This window comes from Myotis brandtii, unplaced genomic scaffold, assembly GCF_000412655.1.
Source record: "Myotis brandtii unplaced genomic scaffold, ASM41265v1 scaffold4, whole genome shotgun sequence".
Classification (NCBI taxonomy): Eukaryota; Metazoa; Chordata; class Mammalia; order Chiroptera; family Vespertilionidae; genus Myotis; species Myotis brandtii.
The window spans coordinates 1,518,806-1,538,060 of NW_005365371.1; the positions used below are offsets into that span (position 1 = coordinate 1,518,806).

Genomic DNA, 19,255 nt, shown 5'->3' on the forward strand with positions numbered 1-19,255 from the left:
CAGGCCCCAGGCCAGCCAAGGCAGGTGCCAGGCAGGGCCGATGAGCAGGCGGCGCCAGGCCAGCCAAGGCGGGCGCCAGCGGGGGCCCCGCAATCACTGTGCTGGTCACCCCACAGATTGGCCCTGATTGCTGGCCAGGCCTAGGAACCCTACCCATGCACAAATTTTGTGCACCAGGCCTCTAGTTATTAATATTTAATAATACAATAATAAAAATAACTATCTTAGGCTGTGTTTCTTGAGACACGGCTTTAGGTGCAAATGATTTAGTAAGGGCATTCTCTTCGGGAAAAACTTGTGAGGGAGTAGGGGGTTGGAGAAACAGAGTAGGAAAGAGGAAGGACCGAGCAAGGATGGGGTCCCAGTCTAGTCAGAGCAAGGCTGTGGTCCTGTTCTAGTCAGAGGCCTACTGGGAAGGACCAAGCAAGGATGTGGTCTCAGTCTAGTCAGAGATCTACTGGGAAAATGCAGAGGCTCTGGAGCCTAATCACACTTCAGGCTCACTCTGCGTTAAGGTAAAGAGTCTGAGCTTTGGCACCCTTTATAAGAGAGTCACTGCCCTCCCTGGGGTGTGGGTATAACCTCCCACTTGTCTCTTGGAGACATGGAGCCCATCAGCAAGTCCCCAGAGATGGTGCAGGTGTAAGCTGATGCCTGCAATGCTGTCAGAGCTGGGGCTGGGCACAGTGGGCAATAGAGGAGCCCTCAGTGGGACACCAACAGTGTCTCCTACAGCAGCTAAGACTACATCGTCCAGGCCACGTGCCTGGCACCATCGTCAGTGCTTTATGTATATTAAACTTAGCCCTAAAAATAACCCTGTGATGTAGTTGCTTTTATTCGTGTTTTACAGGCAGGAACTGAGGCACAGAGGTTGAAAGCGACTTGCTTAAGGTTTCCCAATAAGGAAATGATGGAGCTGGGATTTAGACTGAGGAGGGGTGGTTCCAGATTCCATATCCTTAATGCTGCCTCTGCCTCCACAGTGTATTGAGTCTCAGCACATACCAGGCACTGTGTTAGCCACTGGGCATCCAGCACTGAATGCACACAAAACCCTGCCCTCATGGAGTTTATTTTCTAGTGAGGGAAGACGGACAATACACGAATAAGTAAAATATATGATCCAGATGGTAGTAAATACTAAGAAAAAATAAGTCCGGGGAGGGAGGGAGGGAGGGAGGGGAGGAGAGGGGAGGGCTGGGTGACAGTTGCAGCTTTAGGTGGGGCAGCCCAAGGACATTTGCACTAGGAGGACTTACCAAGATCCAGAGGATGTGGCTCCTCTGATTCTGCAATTGTCACTCCCTCTGGCTGAGCCCAGCATACTCCCTGTCTACACAGCTGGAGGCAATCTTTCCAAACCCCCTGGTGGTGGTCCCCCAATTGTCCTCGGGATAAATTCAGCACTCCCACCATCCTTATTCGAGACCTGCTTCCATTCCTGCCTCTTCTCTGGAGTACAAATGGAAACACACATACCCTCTGTCTCAGTAATGAAAATTAACATAGGCTAACAAACTGTTAAATAAAACACGTTCTATCCTTCTACCTTGACTGATATACCTTCATAGTGACAGAGGAGGCCAGCCTTGTTGGACTCCCGAGTTCCCTGCAGAACTTGGCAGCACAGGGAGACCAGCCCCAGGCCATGCTCTGCCTCTCTGTGCCCACTGCCCAGCTCTGTCTTCTACTGTGCAGGGGTAGGGGGAAGGGGGATCTCGCATGCATGTGGACTCCCCAGCTCAAACATCCATGTTCTAGCCACACCTTTGCAAATAGCAGCCCTTTGCCACCCCTCAGGCCTAGGTGTGCTCATGCTGATGGTGCTACTTGCCTTAGAGCAGTGGTCGGCAAACTCATTAGTCAACAGAGCCACATATCAACAGTACTTCTTCAAAATAGACTTGCCCAGGCCGAAAACCGACTTCTGCGCATGGGCCACGAAGTTTCAATCGCACTGTACGTGTGCCCGCACGTGATATTTTGTGGAAGAGCCACACTCAAGGGGCCAAAAAGCCGCATGTGTCTCGGGAGCCACAGTTTGCCGACCATGGCCTTAGAGGATTAGACCTGGGGTCCAGCTGCACAAGGGCCCAGGGTGTAGGCTAAGGGCCCTTTGGGCAGAGAATTTTAGGGTTTCAGGTAATAGGAGCTTTGTTAACAAGGGGGTGAAGGTACAGTGCAGACTTCATCTGGGCAAGTCTCCTTGGACCCAGGGTGGGGTGGGAGAGGGGAGGGTACGCAAGGGGAGGCCAAGCCTGTAGTAGGGCTGTCAGAAGCACTCAGAGCATCCATCTCGTCCCTACCCTTATGCCTAAACTAGAGTGAATTACTTGAACTTTCTCAGTATGCCATGCTCCTCGGCTTCTGTGATTCTGTAATATTGCAGACTGCAGAATACAGGTCATTCATTTGGACTCCTTGCCACAATTTCCCTCATCTCCTATGAGCTCCCTAATTAATCCTCTCATTGCTGACCCTTAACCCCCACCGCCTATGACCAACACACCACTCACAGTGGTGATGGTGGTGGGATGTAATAGAATATAGTGACCCGAGTGTGGGCGTTACAGTCAACAGCCCTGGTTCTGATTATTTGCTTAGCCACTTGCTAGTCCTGTGACCTTCAGCAGACTCTGTGCCTCAATTTCATCATCTTTTACATGGAGGTTGCATGCCAAGTTTATAAGGTATTGTGAGGATAGTGCAATATCGTCTGTCAAGTGCCCAACCACAGTCCCTGGCATAGAATAAGCATCTCGTGAGAAGTTCTTTTCCCTCTCCCAGCTCTGCCTCTTACTTGAAACCAAACACAAAGCACCTTGAGAGACCAGGCTGTCTCACAGAGATGCCAATTACATTAGCTCCCAGGGGCCTCTCTCCCCATCTCCTGCCTTAGTGAGAACTTCTAGAGAATGTTAGTACCTATTTCTACTGTAGTTGTCAGAAACCTGCTACCCCACTTAGATGCTGGGATAGTCAGACTCCAGCTCTTGGTAGCAACACCGACTGTTGCTAGGGATGGTGGTTTCTCATGTCAGCACAATTATGGCAACAGGGATGGAGCAGGTGCACAAAGAAGTTGGTCATATCAAAGGAAAGGTAAGACCTACAGGTACCTTGCAGCGCCTGACCTAAGTGGGCATGCAACAGATGTGAGTCAAGCTGAACAAAACTAAGCTCAAAGAGAAAAGTCATTAAATCCCAGTAGAAAAGTGGATAAAAGAACTGCGTAGGTAAGTCACAGAAGAAATACTTACAGGCCAATAAGCTCTAGCTAGTAAACAGAGAGGTACAAATTTAAATGGGCAAAGATTTCAGTGCTGATCCAGGCCAATAAGCTCTAGCTAGTAAACAGGTACAAATTTAAATGGGCAAAGATTTCAGTGCTGATGAGGGTATAGTAAGGGGGCGGAGGGCATGTCATGCGCTGCTGGGACGATCTTGCACAACATGTAAGCTGATATGTCTTTCTGCAAAGTAGTAATGAGAATGATTAAATAAGGCATGGTGAAGGTACAGATGGATGGACTATGTGTCATTCGGTGTGCCAGCTTCAAAGAAATTTTAAACAAGGGAAAAAACTCTATGTTACAGTGAAAAGTAGAACACTTTCTGGTATGAAAATTACATGCACAAAGAAGATTGGAGGGAAATAGGACAGAGTGTTAAAAATTCCTGCCATTAGCATCTCTTATATAAATCTTTGAAGTTTTCTGTATTTAGCAGGTGTTTCTTTTATAATGGGAAAGACATTCCATAACTTAGGAAAATGGCACATTGCTTTCGTATAATAGATCAGAGAAAATTATTTATGGGTGACTCTGGCCACTTGCTGATACCTATTTGGGAGAAACAAAACTTTTCATGCTGAGTCTAGTCCTTTGTATCAGCAAGAAGAAATGGAAAGTCTCCTGCCTGGGCAGTTCCCCATCTAACTGGGAGGCCCATGGCAGTTGCCTTATGCTGGAGACATTCACACAGTCATGGCAGCTGTGGTGTCTTCACCAGGCTGCCATTCTCATCACTGTTGAGATTTGAGAATGAAGCCTGAAAAGGTATTTTGAGGTATTTTGTTTCCATTTGTGGATTAATTCTTCTCATTGCGGACTTACCTCCAGTAGTGGTAAGCGATTGGTTGGTGGAGGCACACATCTGTGGATCATGTAACATGCACAGTGGTTTATGCCAGTACAATCCAGGGAATAGGAAAATTAAGTGAAAGACCCTAAGGAAATTCTACACCAGGGTTTATATAAGAATTTGAGCCCTAACTAGTTTGGCTCAGTGGATAGAGCGTCGGCCTGCGGACTGAAGGGTCCCAGGTTCGATTCCGGTCAAGGGCATGTACCTTGGTTGCGGGCAACATCCCCAGTAGGGGGTGTGCAGGAGGCAGCTGATCGATGTTTCTCTCTCATCGATGTTTCTAACTCTCTATCCCTCTCCCTTCCTCTCTGTAAAAAAATCAATAAAATATATTTTTAAAAAAAGAATTTGAAACACCCAAAGTATATTTTAGTTATAAAATAAATGGATAGGTTAAATAAGCCAAGAAGAAGAGAAGAGCCTCTAACTACCAAAACATAAACTTTCTTCCAAACTGATATGTTTTAAGTATTTTGACACCCCCCCATTCTGATTCTTAGGAGTTATAAAGTCCAAGTGTTTAAATAAACTTTGCTCTTTAATAAGTTACATAGCAACATCTTGATTGATTCACTTAGGCTGCTTACTTTTGGTTTTCAAGATGGTCACTGTCACTTCTCCTGGCCTTGATTTTAGGAGTAGCTTCCCCTCTCTTAACTTCCTGAAGTAAGAATAAGATTGGTATGCCTTATTCATACTCTGACTCTTATCATGGAAGTACACGAGACAACAGACTGTATCCATCTTTTTCATCAGTCCCACATTTGGCCGTCTGTGAGTAATCAGCATGACTCAACAATTTGATTACATTATATATATATATATATAATTGATTTCAGAGAGGAAGAGAGAGAGAGAGAGAGAGAGAGAGAGAGAGAAACATCAATGATGAGAGAGAATCACTGATCGGCTGCCTCCTGCACGGAACACACCAGGGATTGAGCCCGCACCCCGGGCATGTGCCGCGACCAGGAATCGAACCGTGACCTTCTGGTTCATAGGTCAATGCTCAACCATTGAGCCACACCGGCCTGGCAACAACCTGATTTTTATAAGTTAACAAACATTCAAACTACAAGTAATACGTCTTAAATACAGTGGTGACAAATATGCCTTATTCATACTTTGTGTACCATCTCTTATCAACTGATAGAATCAGCCTAGAATCTTTTATTGAAAAAGATGCTTTGGCTCCGTTTGGGTTCAGTGGTAAAGTGTACCAGTGACTGCCATTGCTATGGGCATGGGGAAGGGCAGCCCTCATGCCAAGGATTTTCCATCTCAGATATTAGGGCCTCAGGGTCCCTGTTGGTACAGGGCTTGTCTTCAAATAGGGAAAACATGATTCCTCCCAGTAGCGAGAGAGACAAAAACTAAATGTAAAATCAAACAGAAATTGGAATACCCAAACAGTAAACACCCCATCAAGCGCCAATGACTATAGGGAAGGCTGAGTCATTTGCTGAGTGCTAGGAGAAGGCAGACACCCTGCAGCAGATGGGGTTAAGCCAGGAAGGTCTTCTGAGGCAGTGCATTTTTAGTGGGATTGGAAGGCAGCCCGCAGACCTGGCGTGAAGTTGGAAGGGTGGCCCCGATTAAAAGGAATGCAGATTTCTGGATGCTTTTGGACTGTGTACTTCAAAGTCTCAGCTGCCCAGAGTGACCATGCCGGACCTCTGACCCCCCACAGTGAGGACGTGTGCAAACGTGGCTTCACCGTCATCATCGACATGCGGGGCTCCAAGTGGGACCTCATCAAGCCCCTCCTCAAGACGCTGCAGGAAGCCTTTCCAGCCGAGATCCATGTGGCCCTCATCATTAAACCCGACAACTTCTGGCAGAAACAGAAGACCAACTTTGGCAGCTCCAAATTCATCTTTGAGGTGAGCCAGACCGCTCTCTGAGCACCCCTTTCCCTTCTGCCACCCACACATTTCTCACTGTGCTTCTCCATCCACCCTACTGTACCCATGTCTGTGGCTGGTATTTCTGGAGTCCTTGGCTACTGTGGCTTTACCGGTTAGTATCTAGGGAGGGACAAGAGGATCAAGAGATTGTCCTAATTGCACAGTGTCAGTAGGCAATTCTGTGTACTATTGGTGAGTATGTAAATTAGGACAGTTGTTTCTGGGGGCAACTTTGTAATTTGGCCCAAATGCCTTAAAAAGAGTTTATGGCTAGTGATCTAGTAATTCTTCTTAGAAAATATTTTTAATATAAAAACTAAACAAAACCTCTTGAAAATCTAATTATAATTATAAACAGATAATGGTCTACAAGGATGTTCATTCATCATAGTGTTTTTTGCAATAATATACACATACATATATACAGATATATATATACATATATATACACATATACACATATACATATACATGTGCATACATATAGTTTGTATCCTGAATATCCATTAATTTTGGTAACATTAATTCACAAATACATGAAGCTATTAAAATCATATTTAGTTATATGTCAATTATATCTCAATGCAAATCATATTTAGAAAAATAGTGTCTTTGAAAAATACTTATGATATATTGTTTTAAAAAAGGCAGGTTTTTAACCAGTCTGGGCAATATAATCTGAAGTCTGCTTTTAAGTGCATAATGAAGAAGACTGAGAGACACGTGAAAATGTCAGTAGACTATTAGCAGTGGCTGATTAAAGGTGATTTTCTTCATATTTTCTATTTTCTCTTATACTCAAGGAGAACATGTTATTATTTTCTCTTTAGCTAGGTTTTCCCAGACAGCATATGAGGATTTTTAATGGTGACACATCAGATTAAGTCAATGATTTAGAAACCTTTGTTCCAGCCAAATCCAAGCTGTTCCCCTTTCCCGGAACCCTAGCCCTCATCTGCAGGGGGATGAACCTTGTGTACGTGTGCATGTTGGAAAGGTGGAGCTGCATCTAAACGTACAGCAACTTTCCACTCCAGACCCTACCCCCTAGGTCAGGAGTGCCTGTGTGTGGCGTGGTGGCCCCAGTAGTTTGTGATGGAGCACAGCAACCTGACCATCTGAGTGAAGTGATTCTCTGTTTAAATAACACAAAGAATTTGACTTGCTATAAAAACAGCTCTCCTACTCTCCCGGCACCCCCACCCAACATTAGCAGCCCTGTTTCAGTGCCATGCCACTTCATTCTGAAGGTTTTTCAATATACGAGTATAGATTTATTGATTTTAGAGAAGAAGGGAGAGGGAAAGAGATAGAAACATCAATGATGAGAGAGAATCATTAATCTGCTGCCTCCTGCATGCCTCCTGCTGGGGATCGAGCCCACAAGCCAGGCATGTGCCCTGACCGGGAATCCAACCGTGACCTCCTGGTTCGTAGGTCAACGCTCAACCACTGAGCCACACCAGCTGGGCAGGAGCCCTGTGTTTTGTAGTTTTGGTTTTTGTATACAGAGGTGGTGATAACAAGCCTATATATTTATAACCTGAAAAGAATGAAAGTACTCTTTCCAACAAGTCCTGAAACTGTGTTTCAGTGTGGCTGCTCAGCCCTTCCCCTCTTCCTTCACCACAAGTTGAGCAAGCTTGTCTTTGCCTCCTAAATAAGAAGTAAGGAGAGAGAGCTGGGGCCTCCCACTCAGAAGAGTATTTATAAGGCAGTGCCTTACGAACAGCCAATGAAATCCCTCATGCAGGCTGAGGGTACAGGCTTGTTCAATAGCAGATACTTAATGACTAATTGGTGCATATAATCATGGGAGACTTCCTGGACGTGGTAAACTGGGAGCCAGATTGGAAGGGGAAAGTGCTCTAGAACAGGGCTGCTCAAAGTTTAATGCACAGAGTCCCTGGGGATCGCGTTCAATGTGGATTGTGATTCAGCAGATCTGACTTCTGAGATGCTGCTTTCCAACAAGCTCCCAGGGGGTCTTAATGCTGCCGCCAAGGGCCACACTTTGAGTCGCCAGGATCTAGATTAGCAGAGGTTTGTATCAGTGGCTGCACATTAGAGTCACCTGGTGAGCTTTTAAAATTACCCATGCACACACTCCAGTCCAGGCCAACTAAATCAGAGAGTGGTATCTGCTACAGGAGAGCCTCGGTGTCGGCAGAGGCCCACCCAGCCTGAGGCAGGAAGCTAGACTCAGACCGTTGCAGCCCAAAGTTGACCCACATTGCTTCATGCAACCGTGATGATGTCCTGGGTCATGGGCCTGGCTGGGTTTTCAAGCTCTGGAGAACCAGACCCTCAGGCATTCCTGCTTCTAGCATCTGAAGTCCTGCTGTGGTGACTCGGGGGTGGAGAGGAGGAAGATGAAGGCAGCTGAGACTTAAAGGCAGCCTTTCCTGGAATAGCAAGTGGTGGGCAGGTGGAGAGGCTTTTGGAGGCAGTCAGCTGGTCTGTTGAAACTGCTTACCCTGGCTGATTTGTAGCTGATGACCAGCAGGCCACGTGCTCACCCACTGGCCCTTTCCTGCGCAGGCTGTGGTCATTATTATGTGGACTTACCTTGGCCTCTCCCCTTGACTTCCTCCCCTCCTACCTACAGCTGCTCTGGTTTCCCCTCACTCCCCCCCCTCCCCCACTTCACTGAGTCACCCTCTCTGTGTCTGTCCCCCAGACGAGCATGGTGTCTGTGGAGGGCCTCACGAAGCTGGTGGACCCCTCCCAGCTGACCGAGGAGTTCGATGGCTCCCTGGACTATAACCACGAGGAGTGGATCGAGCTGCGGCTGTCCCTGGAGGAGTTCTTCAACAGTGCTGTGCACCTGCTCTCGCGCCTGGAGGACCTGCAGGAGATGCTGGCTCGGAAGGAGTTCCCCGTGGACGTGGAGGGCTCTCGGCGGCTCATCGATGAGCACACTCAGCTCAAGAAGAAGGTGCTGAAGGCCCCCGTGGAGGAGCTGGACCGGGAGGGGCAGCGGCTGCTGCAGTGCATCCGCTGCAGCGACGGCTTCTCAGGGCGCAACTGCATCCCCGGCAGCGCTGACTTCCAGAGCCTGGTGCCCAAGATCACCAGCCTCCTGGACAAGCTGCACTCGACCCGGCAGCACCTGCACCAGATGTGGCACGTACGCAAGCTCAAGCTGGACCAGTGCTTCCAGCTGAGGCTCTTCGAGCAGGATGCAGAGAAGGTAGGAAGGGAGCCGGCCCACCTGGGGCTGGGGTTTGGGGGCGGGTGGCCACTGCTCTTTAGAGAAACTGATCGAGGTTGCCAGTTCAGCTTTCTGATTAATGACTTTTGTGGAAAGTTTTTTTTAAGTGTTTATTGGTGCACATTTATTTTAATCATCTCTGGCCATTGCTCACTGACTCTTTAAAGCTCTCCTTATATAGTGTTTATTTTGCACCAGGCACTGTTGTAAGCACTGAGTATAAATGAACGCATTTTAACCCTTGGAAGTCCTATAGGTAGGTGTATCATCATTATCCCATTTTACAGGTGAAGAAACTGAGAGGCTAAATAACTTGGCCAAACAAGGAAGTGCAGTGCGGCTGCCGAGCCCATGCTTTTCCCCACTGCTGGACACTGCCCCTCTCAGGACATGTATTGAATGGTTCGAGCCAGCTGAGCAACAAAAATAGTAATACTGTTACCAGCCACAGTAACATGACTGAGGGATTAGTGCTGGGCAGTATACTCGACTGTTGACAAAGCATTCCACGTGCAGAGCCTTACCTAACTGCACAGCTTTCCCATCCTTGGAGGTGCGTGGTGCTGCTGACCTGCAGGGAAATGGAGTGCTCCTTGATCTTGGGGCTACAATGGCAGACTTGACATATGAATCCAGCCTTTTCCAGCTTGGAGTCAGGGCTCTGTGTGCCATGCCGCTTCATTCGGAAGGTTTTTCCTCAGCAGCTCAGACAGCACTTAAGCAGGCCCCAAAGTTCTAGCAGTGAATTTTCATAGCTTTCTCCTTATCAGGGGAGATATGAGAAAGGGAAAAAGAAAAATATATCATGTAGTGCTTCTTTGCTGAGGACACAAAGGTATCTTCTCCAGGTTTTTTTCAAGGTAAAGAAGAGAGTTGCTATTATATGTGCTTTAGGGGGAGTGAAACGGGCTCTCCTCCTATCAGTTTTCTGGAAATAACTTATATTTAAATGCATAATGCTACTCTGCATCTCTCAGTAACCTATGAATTTTACAGACAGTGTCTAATATAATGGTTTTGTGTCTTTTCAGAGCTCATATTGAAAATATCTCTAGATATTTTTAAGTGATGAAATCAGGATATGAAACTATATAATATGCATAGATGCATAACCCATGGGGAAGGCGGGGATAGGGTGGAGGGGGGCAAAAAGGAGGGAAAAGGAGCAAAAAGCATAACTCTATATAATGATGATCCTAATTTATGTGAGAGTGCCAGCATAGGTATGACTGGAGGAAAATTCAGCACAATGTTAATAGCTTTGATTCTCAGAGGACAAGCTTATGGTTAATTTTAATTCCTCAGTATAAATTTTATGTATTTTCCAATTTTTTATAATTTATAATCAGAAGGAAATCAGTACATGTCATTTTTAAAGACTGCATTGCCCCTTTCTACAACAGAACTTCTGAACATCATTTAAGTCAAGGGATATGTAAAGGGGTTTCTTGTATAACCTTAGGAGTTGCAGGGTTTTCCCTGACTTCCTGAGGGCTCTTTGCCCAGGGTCCTGGCAGCCTGGGTCTGACCCTGGCCTGCTCTGGGAAGGGCCACTTGGACTATGGGATCCTGTCACTGTCCACCAAGCTATGAGACACCAGGTCAGGAGCCAGCGGCTCTGGGAAACCAGTCGCAGGTACTCTGGCTCCCGTGCCTGGGGTAAGGAAAATCTGGAATAGCTCCTTTCTATTTGGGTTTTCTTCTGCTCTGGGGCAGGGGACCTGCTTTGCAGCCTGGCCTAGCTGGCCATTGCAGTGACAGGGACAGAGGGGGAGGCAGGGGACTAGGTCTGCCTAGATGTATTTTAGAGTTTGAGGCACTTCACAGCACCCCGGAAGCTCAAGGGTAAGGGAAGATGGCATGGGGCACAGATGGTGCCTGTCTCGAAAATAAGATGAACCATATACCTTTAGCACCAGAAGACCCCGGTAGGGAAGGCTGACCTTCTAGAGTCAGACAAGTGCCAGTCCACTAGGCAGTAATTGCTGCCACACATACATTCTCTCGATCCATTCTCTCTCACAAGAATCACATGGCATATTAGTATTCCTCTTTTATAGTGGAGGAAATGGAAGCTCAGAGAGATGGAGTGGCCTGCCCAGGATCACACTGCCAATTAGAGCCAGTATTTTGTCTGTCTCTAAAGCTCATCCAAGCTCTTATCCAAAAGCCATACTGTCCTCTGCTCCTAGGACCTGCTTCATGCCACCACTGAGCACTGCTTGTTAGTCTCTGAGCCCCCACCCTGATGACTCCAGGGAAAATCTCAAATCCCACCTCCCGATGCTCACTCAACAGCAGGGCTCAACCCTTCTGTGGACCTCTTCTCAGAGTAATATTTGTAAATGTACAAAATAATATATTTAGGCTTGGAAAATAATTATTGAAATACAGTTAATAAGTTTAAAAATAGCAGTAACATGTACTTCTTTAACATGTTAAATAATAAAATCTACTTGAAGTCTCACAATTACCATTGATTTTGAAGTAGCAATGAGCAAAAATGATATTTTAGGGTAACTAACCCTGATGTGATTTGAAGATATGTATTCAGAGGTACAGGTATTACGAACAGTAATGTAGCTTGTTGCCTACATTCATAATTGAAGAGAATGCTATATTTCAGTTGGAGGTTAGAGAAAATAAAGGCATATATTTTCCCCCATCCAAATACATGATCCCTGAATTCAGTACTCTCAGTTTAGGTTCCATGTACCATGGTGTTCTCATGCCTTATAAAGAAGTGTGTGTGTGTGTGTGTGTGTGTGTGTGCGCCTTATAAAGAAGTGTGTATGTGTGTGTGTGTGTGTGTGTGTGTGTGTGTGTGTATGGTGTATGGAGAGGGGGAAAGGGGACAGTATATAATAAACAAAACAGAGGGAGTGAACGGATGATGGGAAGAAAGCAGCCCAGGAATATTTTGTCATTGAGTCAGTGGTGCAAATGCTGCTCAGGCTTGACCCAGCTGCCACAGAAAATGTGCTGGGAGCAGGGAACGGGAGAAAAACAGTCCTTTTAAGTTGCTTCAAGATTAATTTAAAATATCTGTGCAGAACTCAGTGTCTCAGCCCTCTACTTATTTGGTGTTTTTGAAAGGGGGTGAGGAGGATGGCGGTTTGGGTGAGGGCTGTGTGAATGCAGATCCACATCTAAACAAGGGCGTGAGGAAATAGTTACTGCGTGAGCCACGCTGAGCTTCCTTTCTGGTGGGAGGCTTGTCAGAGACCTCTGATTCCAGATCCGGGAAGCTCTTGGCAATTGGAGGAGTCTGGTGCTCACCCAGCTTCTATTTTTGTTAAGGGTGGGCGCAGAGTCTCCCCTCTGGCCTGTGGGGTGGCAGCTTGGTCCCAGGCCTTGAATAATAGGTGGTGCTCCTCGTTAGCCAGCTGGCCTTGGAGAGTGAAGGCACCTCGCACTATCCCCATGACTTCTGTGATGACTGCTATTATCTCTACCCATGAAGCATTTAGGGAGGAGGGACTCTGTTCTGTAGATAATTCATAAAGCAGGGCACCCATTCATTTAATAAATGTCTGTTGAGCAGCTGTCATGAGCCCAAAACAAGGCACTTGGATAAGGAGGAGTTGGCCAGAATTTTTGCCCTGGAGCAGCCAGCTGTCCTACTTATTATGATGTATGACTGCTGTGTGCACCTCACTGTCCTAGGCACAGCCTCTGCGACTGGGAGCTTTTAGAGAACAGGTGCATTGCAGCTCAGAAATGACAGGAAAATCTTAGTGAGCTATTTGTGGGAGAGCTGGATGATTCAGAGGTCATTCCAGTAGCACCCAGTGCATCTTGCTGGAGTATGAGCCTCGCTGCCTCGGCCCTTGCCCGCTGGTCTGTAACTAATGGGCCTGTCCCCCACTGTGTTCACCGAACACAGGCTGGGTCGCTCCTCATTAGCCAGGCGCAGATTATGGCTCTTTTTGCCGCCCTGTTTCACAGCCGGCTGCCCCCTCAGCTGCCGTGGAACCTGCGCGAAGGTGTCTGCCCTGTAATCACGCCCCATTCCCAGAGAGAAGGGAGGTCTCTTTCCCATTAGGGGACAATTTGTGGTATTAAGGGTCATTAAGTAGACTCATAGATGTCCCCTTGGTAAAGGGAAGGGTGGGCACTACTCATTGGAGGATCCCCCCCAGGGCCCTCCCCTTTCCTGGGTACCTAGGACAGCTTGAACGGTATGACTGGAAGAGACCCTGATAGGGAAAAGTCTACCTCCCATGCACTGTAGGAAACCCAGCCTTACCATCCTGATGGCAGCCGTGTGACCTCACTATGCCCGTCTATGTGCTGATGCCAATGAGAAGCATCAGAAAATGCTGAAGCTCTGCACTGCCTGCCTTCTGATGTGGGGAAGGCCTACAATCATCCAGTCTTTACAGGGAAGGAGAAGTGCTTAGGAGGGCTCTCGTGCATATCTAGACTTAACTGACGGAGAAACCTTTGTCCACTCTGCTTCTGAATAAGAGGCTATCCTGATGTCTACCCAGGGGCCCACACCCTAGTTTTGCCCAAAGCCATTCCAGAAAGGAGTATATTCCCACTTCCTGTGGGAGAATCACCAAAAGCTTGGGCAGAGCTCCCTCGTGGGGTTTCCAGTATTGGAACTGCACTTCTTATTGGTTGATGCAGCACACTGTGCTTGTTTCACGTGTAAACCTGTGCTTGGGGCACCCCCACAAGATCTTTATCACCACGCTGGGCGGGTATTTAGGTGCCCACCTCCTCCATGACCAAGGCATCTGCCCAGATGAGGACCTCTCATTTGCTTAGGGGAGACTGGCCTCACCACACCGCCTATGGGAAAGCTCCCTTTGAAGAACTTAATTTTAAATGTCTTCCTGCATGTTCATTCTTGCAAGATGAAATTCTGTTCAGCCATGTTCGTGCTGAAATGAAGCTGTATGAGTGGGGTCCATATTTGTCCTGGGATGTCACTTACTGGTTGGGAGACCTTCGGTGCATCTTTGACCTCTGACCCCCAATTATATTTTTAAAATAGAAGAATTTGGGCTAGCTCAGTGACTTCTGACTTTTCTTCTGCCTGCACATGCACTGTTCTCATGTATGATACTCTCTTTGGGACAACATCTTTCAGCGGGTGAAGTGGTGCAGGGCATGTGTGTGATCACAGCAGTGGTGGCAGTAGCCCTGGCGTGGAATAGGCTTGTAAGGGGGGGCATAGCAGCATCTCCCCCAAAGTTTGATAGAGACCCCCACCCGCCCCAACCAAATGTGCCTACCATCCCTCCTTCTTTGAGACTTGCAACACTAAATGATACCTATGCCCCTTTACAACTCAACAATTCTGTAACAGATTTTGCTTTTTTGCTATTCATTCTTCCTGTGTATCTGTAGGAGGCTCTTTTCTCTTCATAGTTGTTACCTTGGGTGATGATGGAAAATAAGAAACATTTCTCAGCAAATAGAATCAAAGTCTGTTGAGTTCCTTTCTTGCTTTTTTTTTTTTTAAAGTCTAAGCTGCTGCCCAAGTGGGATGGTATGTATGGAAGGGCCCGGTTCTGTGCCAAGCCCAGCATAGCTGCTCCCTGGGCATGGGCTTCCCTTCCTTCCCCTGCACTATTTTCAGTCATGATTTACTCTTCAGTCATCCGGCACCTGCTGAGACCATGCAGAGTGTCATTGATGCTATCTTCCAAATGAACTTGCTCCAAATAATTTTCAATGATCCCTATGGAACAAAATCAAGAATTGAGCTTTGAGAGAATTGGCAATTATGATGTAGATTCATGGGGGCCCCCATAGATCACTAAGTTGCATGGTGCCCCTGGGTGAGACACAAGAGAGCAGCAACCAGATCAAATTGGGGTCATATTTGATGGATCAGGGTTGGGGGAGATGCCACTGGGAAAGGTCTCTGGAAAAACAATGTCTGTCCTTGAAGCAACCACAGAGGCAATTGATTCTGCACAAGGGGGTGTGTGTGACTGCCCGTCCCCATGCACCAGGTGCTACTGCTGCTGGTGGTCTGGGGACTACAGTCTTGAGAACCACTCCTCTATCCTCAGGTTCAGAGGCCCAATAATTACTGGCCAACTAACAAGAACAGAGCAGAATTTCCCATGGTTCTCTCCTGAGTAACTGGGGTCTGCGGTGACTGCAGGCTGGACCCTTGGCTGAGAGAATCAAAGAACATGGGCTTGTTGATGACCTACAGATCATCATAACTTAGACTTTCCAGCTGCCAGCTCCTTTACCTTTTGAACCTTGCTAAGATGGTTACTTTTCTCTCTATTTGTGTGTATGTGTTGTTGGTTGTGCATTTACTAGGCTATATAAAAAGATAAGACCAAACCATGCAGGCTAGGAGAAATCACAGCTCACCTCCTCTGCGCTTTTCAGGGGATAAAGTGAGAGTGGGCAGTAGGGGAATACATTTTATGGAAACTTTTGAGACACTTGTCATCTTCTGCTTTGCATTAATAGCTAAGAGTGTCTTATTCTTCTGCAAACGTGGGGCCAGAAACATTTCCTGCAGTCCATCCAAGAAATACATCTATGCATTTTTATACTATTGGAGGCCCGTGCAAACAAAATAATGTTACTCTCATTATTTATGGGGCCCACTGGGTGAAGGGCATCACGGTAGGCACAGTGCTGAGGGTTACATGCTTATTGTTCTGCTGTTTGTATGTCCTGTTCACCACATTAGCAATTCAGGACATCCCCAGGATGCCCTGTCACTGGGCAAAGTGTCCACCGCTGTTTCCTACGCTTTCCCTCCAAAGCATAAACAGTTCTGGTCACTCCCTAGGGCCCGAAGTAGGACCCAAAGTCTCATCCTGCCTGGGGCGACGTGAACCAAGGGGGCCAGTATGGAGAAACTGCACTACCTCTCCTTCCTGCCGTCCCTGGCCCACTGCCTCCTCTCTTCACCACAGCTCCAACCCCCACGCCTCTCAAGCCAGCAGTGAGCATGGCTCCACAGTCGTTTGTCAAACTGAAGTGCCATTGTAGTAATTATAATGCATAGTCTTTTTTGAATGTTGGTTTTTAAAGTGTTCTCACACCCCTGACCTTAAGAGAGTTTCTGGTCCAGCCCTTCCTTTTGCATAGATAACTTTTGACCCAGAAGCGGAGACCCACCCAAAGTCATCCATCATGGTGGGTCTTCATTTGGTGCTCCCTCCTACTTTGTGTGGCAGGCATGAGCCTGAGGATCAAGTTACAGAGGGGAAAGCAGGGATGTGGTGAGTTGGGGAGGTGTGCCTGGGATAGAGACAGGCAGCATGGGAAGGTATGCACTCTGCTCTGAGGCTGCCCCTCCCCCAACACCTCCACCACCCACCACCTCCACCACCACCACCAGTTGCCTGAGGCTTTAAAGAGCTGCGACCTTTGGGAGCTGTTTCCTACACTCTCCCTCCAAAGCAGAAGGGCAAGGTGTTTAGGGTCAGTTTGTAATTTGCTGCTTTTTTTTTGGAGAAAGGCTCCAGTGCCCATTACCTGTTTTTTGTTTGTTTGTTTGTTTGTTTTTGTTTGTTTGTTTGAGAAACGCTTTAGGGTCCTCTCAATCCTGCCCTCCCTTCTACGAGCACCAACCCCCCGCTCCCCCCCTCCCCCCATTGACTGGGCTCTCAGGGAGGAAGTGTGTCTGTATTCCACCCCAATACAGGACACAGTGTCCTGTATTATTTCCAGCCTCCTGATCCTGGGAATCTCTGCTTACTTTTTCTCATTTCCTCCCCTTGAACATTAGAAACATTAGATTCCAAAAATAATCTAAGTCACAATGTTCTGCAGGCTGCATGTGTGAGTGTTTTCTCCCAAAGCTGTTTTTCTCTTCAATACATCCTTTCTCTCTCTCTCCCTCTCCTGCATTTCCAGCGTATGCTGTGGTCACTAGGCCTGCACCAGGAGTGTGGGTGTGGGAGCAACTGGAGGAAGGAATGCTTGGCATGGGAGGCCTGGCTCCCTCCCAGGTCTCTCACGAGGCTGGAAGGGTCCATGACCTGAATGGTTATATGCGAATAGCCGGTGTATGTGGCCTCTCCTCATGAATGGACCCCACAGGACGGCGGACCACATGGTTGGCCCTTGGAACTGAGAACATGAACACTGTGCTAACAGTACTTTCCAGAATCCAGGTTGTCACACGGGTTCTGTCCACAGCAGTGTAGGTGAGCCAGGAAAAGTAGTGACAGTGAAAGGAGTTGTTTGAGGCCCAGGAAGTAACTGAGAAACATTCTTTTGTCAACACTGAGTGCCTATGGTGTGTCAGGTCCTCAGCTAGGGGCTGAGGACCATGTCTCTCCACCGCCAGCACCAGAGGGCGGGGGACACTGTGGGGAAAATCAGGTTCTGCATCGATGTGATTCTAATACCTCATAAGAAAAAGATGGCTTAGAAATAGTAACCACTCCAGGGGTTAGACCCCAGTTAGTTACCAAGGTCTCTGTTCCTTACTCAGCAGGAGTTAGGTTTGGGGGCTCTAGTGTATATGGGGGAGAGAGTGGGAGTTAGTCCAAGAAAAAAGAGAAGCTGCCAGCTCTGCCCCAGTAGAGGAAGTGGAGGAAATGTCTTAAGTACCTTTTTGAAGAATGAAAGACAAAAAAAAATTGAGTCTGTGGGGTGGGGCTTTTCAAGATTCCTTTCCAGGCATTTTACTTTGAAGAACCCATTTACCTCCCTTCTCTTCACCTTCTGTGCTACCCCACTGCACCCCTCTCCTTCCATTGTGACCTCTCTTCTCCTTGACCTTGCACCTCCCACAGTCTGTACTTTCCCACCCTTTCATGCATCCATTCTCTCTGAACTTGTTGTTTAGCTTCCCTTTTGCAGTCCTGCTTCCTTGGGTGGAGCTAAGGAAGAGCTCTGTGAGTGGCTCAGGCCTCTCATGGAGGGCAGAGAGAGCACAGGCCAGAAGAGCCAGCCAGGTCTTCTAGAAAGATCACTGGCTTTGCAGTCACAGAGACCCAGGTTTGAATCGCAGCATAACCACTCCCTACCTGATAGGCTATCTGTGGCCAGTTCACTTTCTCCGAGCAGTTTCTTTGTCTGTAAAATGTAGAATTTTAATACATGCAGGATTGTTGTATGGATTTAAAAATGTATATAGCCTGGCTGGATTAGCTCAGTGGTTGAGCATCAACCCATGAACCAGGAGGTCAAGGTTCAATTCCTGGTCAGGGCACATGCCAGGGTTGTGGGCTCGATCCCCAGTAGGAGGCAGCCAGTCAATGATGCTCTCTCATCATTGATGTTTCTAGCCCTGTCTCCTTCTCCCTTCCTCTCTCTGAAATCAATAAAAACATATTTTTTAAAAATGTATATAAAGCATTGGTATGCCTAGAACTTAGTAGGTGTCCAATAGACAGTAGGTTTATGGAGACAGACTTGAGCTGAGTCACATAGATGGGATCAGGAGTGGAAGAGAGGCCTGGGGAGGCTTTCTTGCATGGCCTGGGGAGGGAGGGTGAAGAGTACTCCCTCATTCACAACAAGGATGCTGAGCAGACAGTGGGCAGCATGTAGTAGCAGGGCATGGAGGGGACTTGGTGCCTGGAGAAACCAGGAAGGGACCTTGAGGAGGACCCGCCAGTCAGTATTAGAGACAAGATCTGCTGCTAGTAGAAGGAAAGGGAAATGGAAGCATGTGACCAGGTTGGCAAGATCTTAGAGCACTGTTGCTGAAGATAAGCCAGTTAAATAAGTGCCGGATATTTTGCCGGGGCCGGGCAATTGGAAGACGAGCTGGAGTCAGGCCTTCCCACATTGGAGCATAGGGCACTGGTGAGCAAATAGCTGCTGCACAGGGAAAGTTCTCTGTGGTGCCAGTCACTGCTGTAGGAACATAGATGGTAAAACATTCAGCCAAAGTTAAGGACCTGGAAAACGGAAGAGCATGTGCAAAAGCATGGCAGCCTCAAAGTCCAGGGTGGACTCTGGGAGCTCTCACTGTCCGGTGTGACTAGAGGTCAGGCTCCATGGGGAGGAGTACAAGAGGGAAAGTCCTTGACAT

At 47.4% G+C, this 19,255-nt stretch overlaps 1 protein-coding gene across 16 annotated transcripts in view; it reads left to right on the forward strand.

The window, feature by feature from the left end:
- Positions 1-19,255, forward strand: part of KALRN (kalirin, RhoGEF kinase) — a 586,523-nt gene that overhangs the window by 156,765 nt on the left and 410,503 nt on the right. For 15 of the 16 annotated variants that reach the window (XM_005873113.2, XM_005873115.2, XM_005873109.2 and 12 more), the window contains exons 4-5: positions 5,840-6,032; positions 8,737-9,249. In XM_005873113.2, coding sequence (XP_005873175.1) covers positions 5,840-6,032; positions 8,737-9,249 — 706 coding nt within the window. Of the gene's footprint in view, positions 1-1,803; positions 1,810-5,839; positions 6,033-8,736; positions 9,250-19,255 lie in introns of all 16 variants that reach the window. The other variant, XM_014545252.1, reaches the window with a different exon arrangement.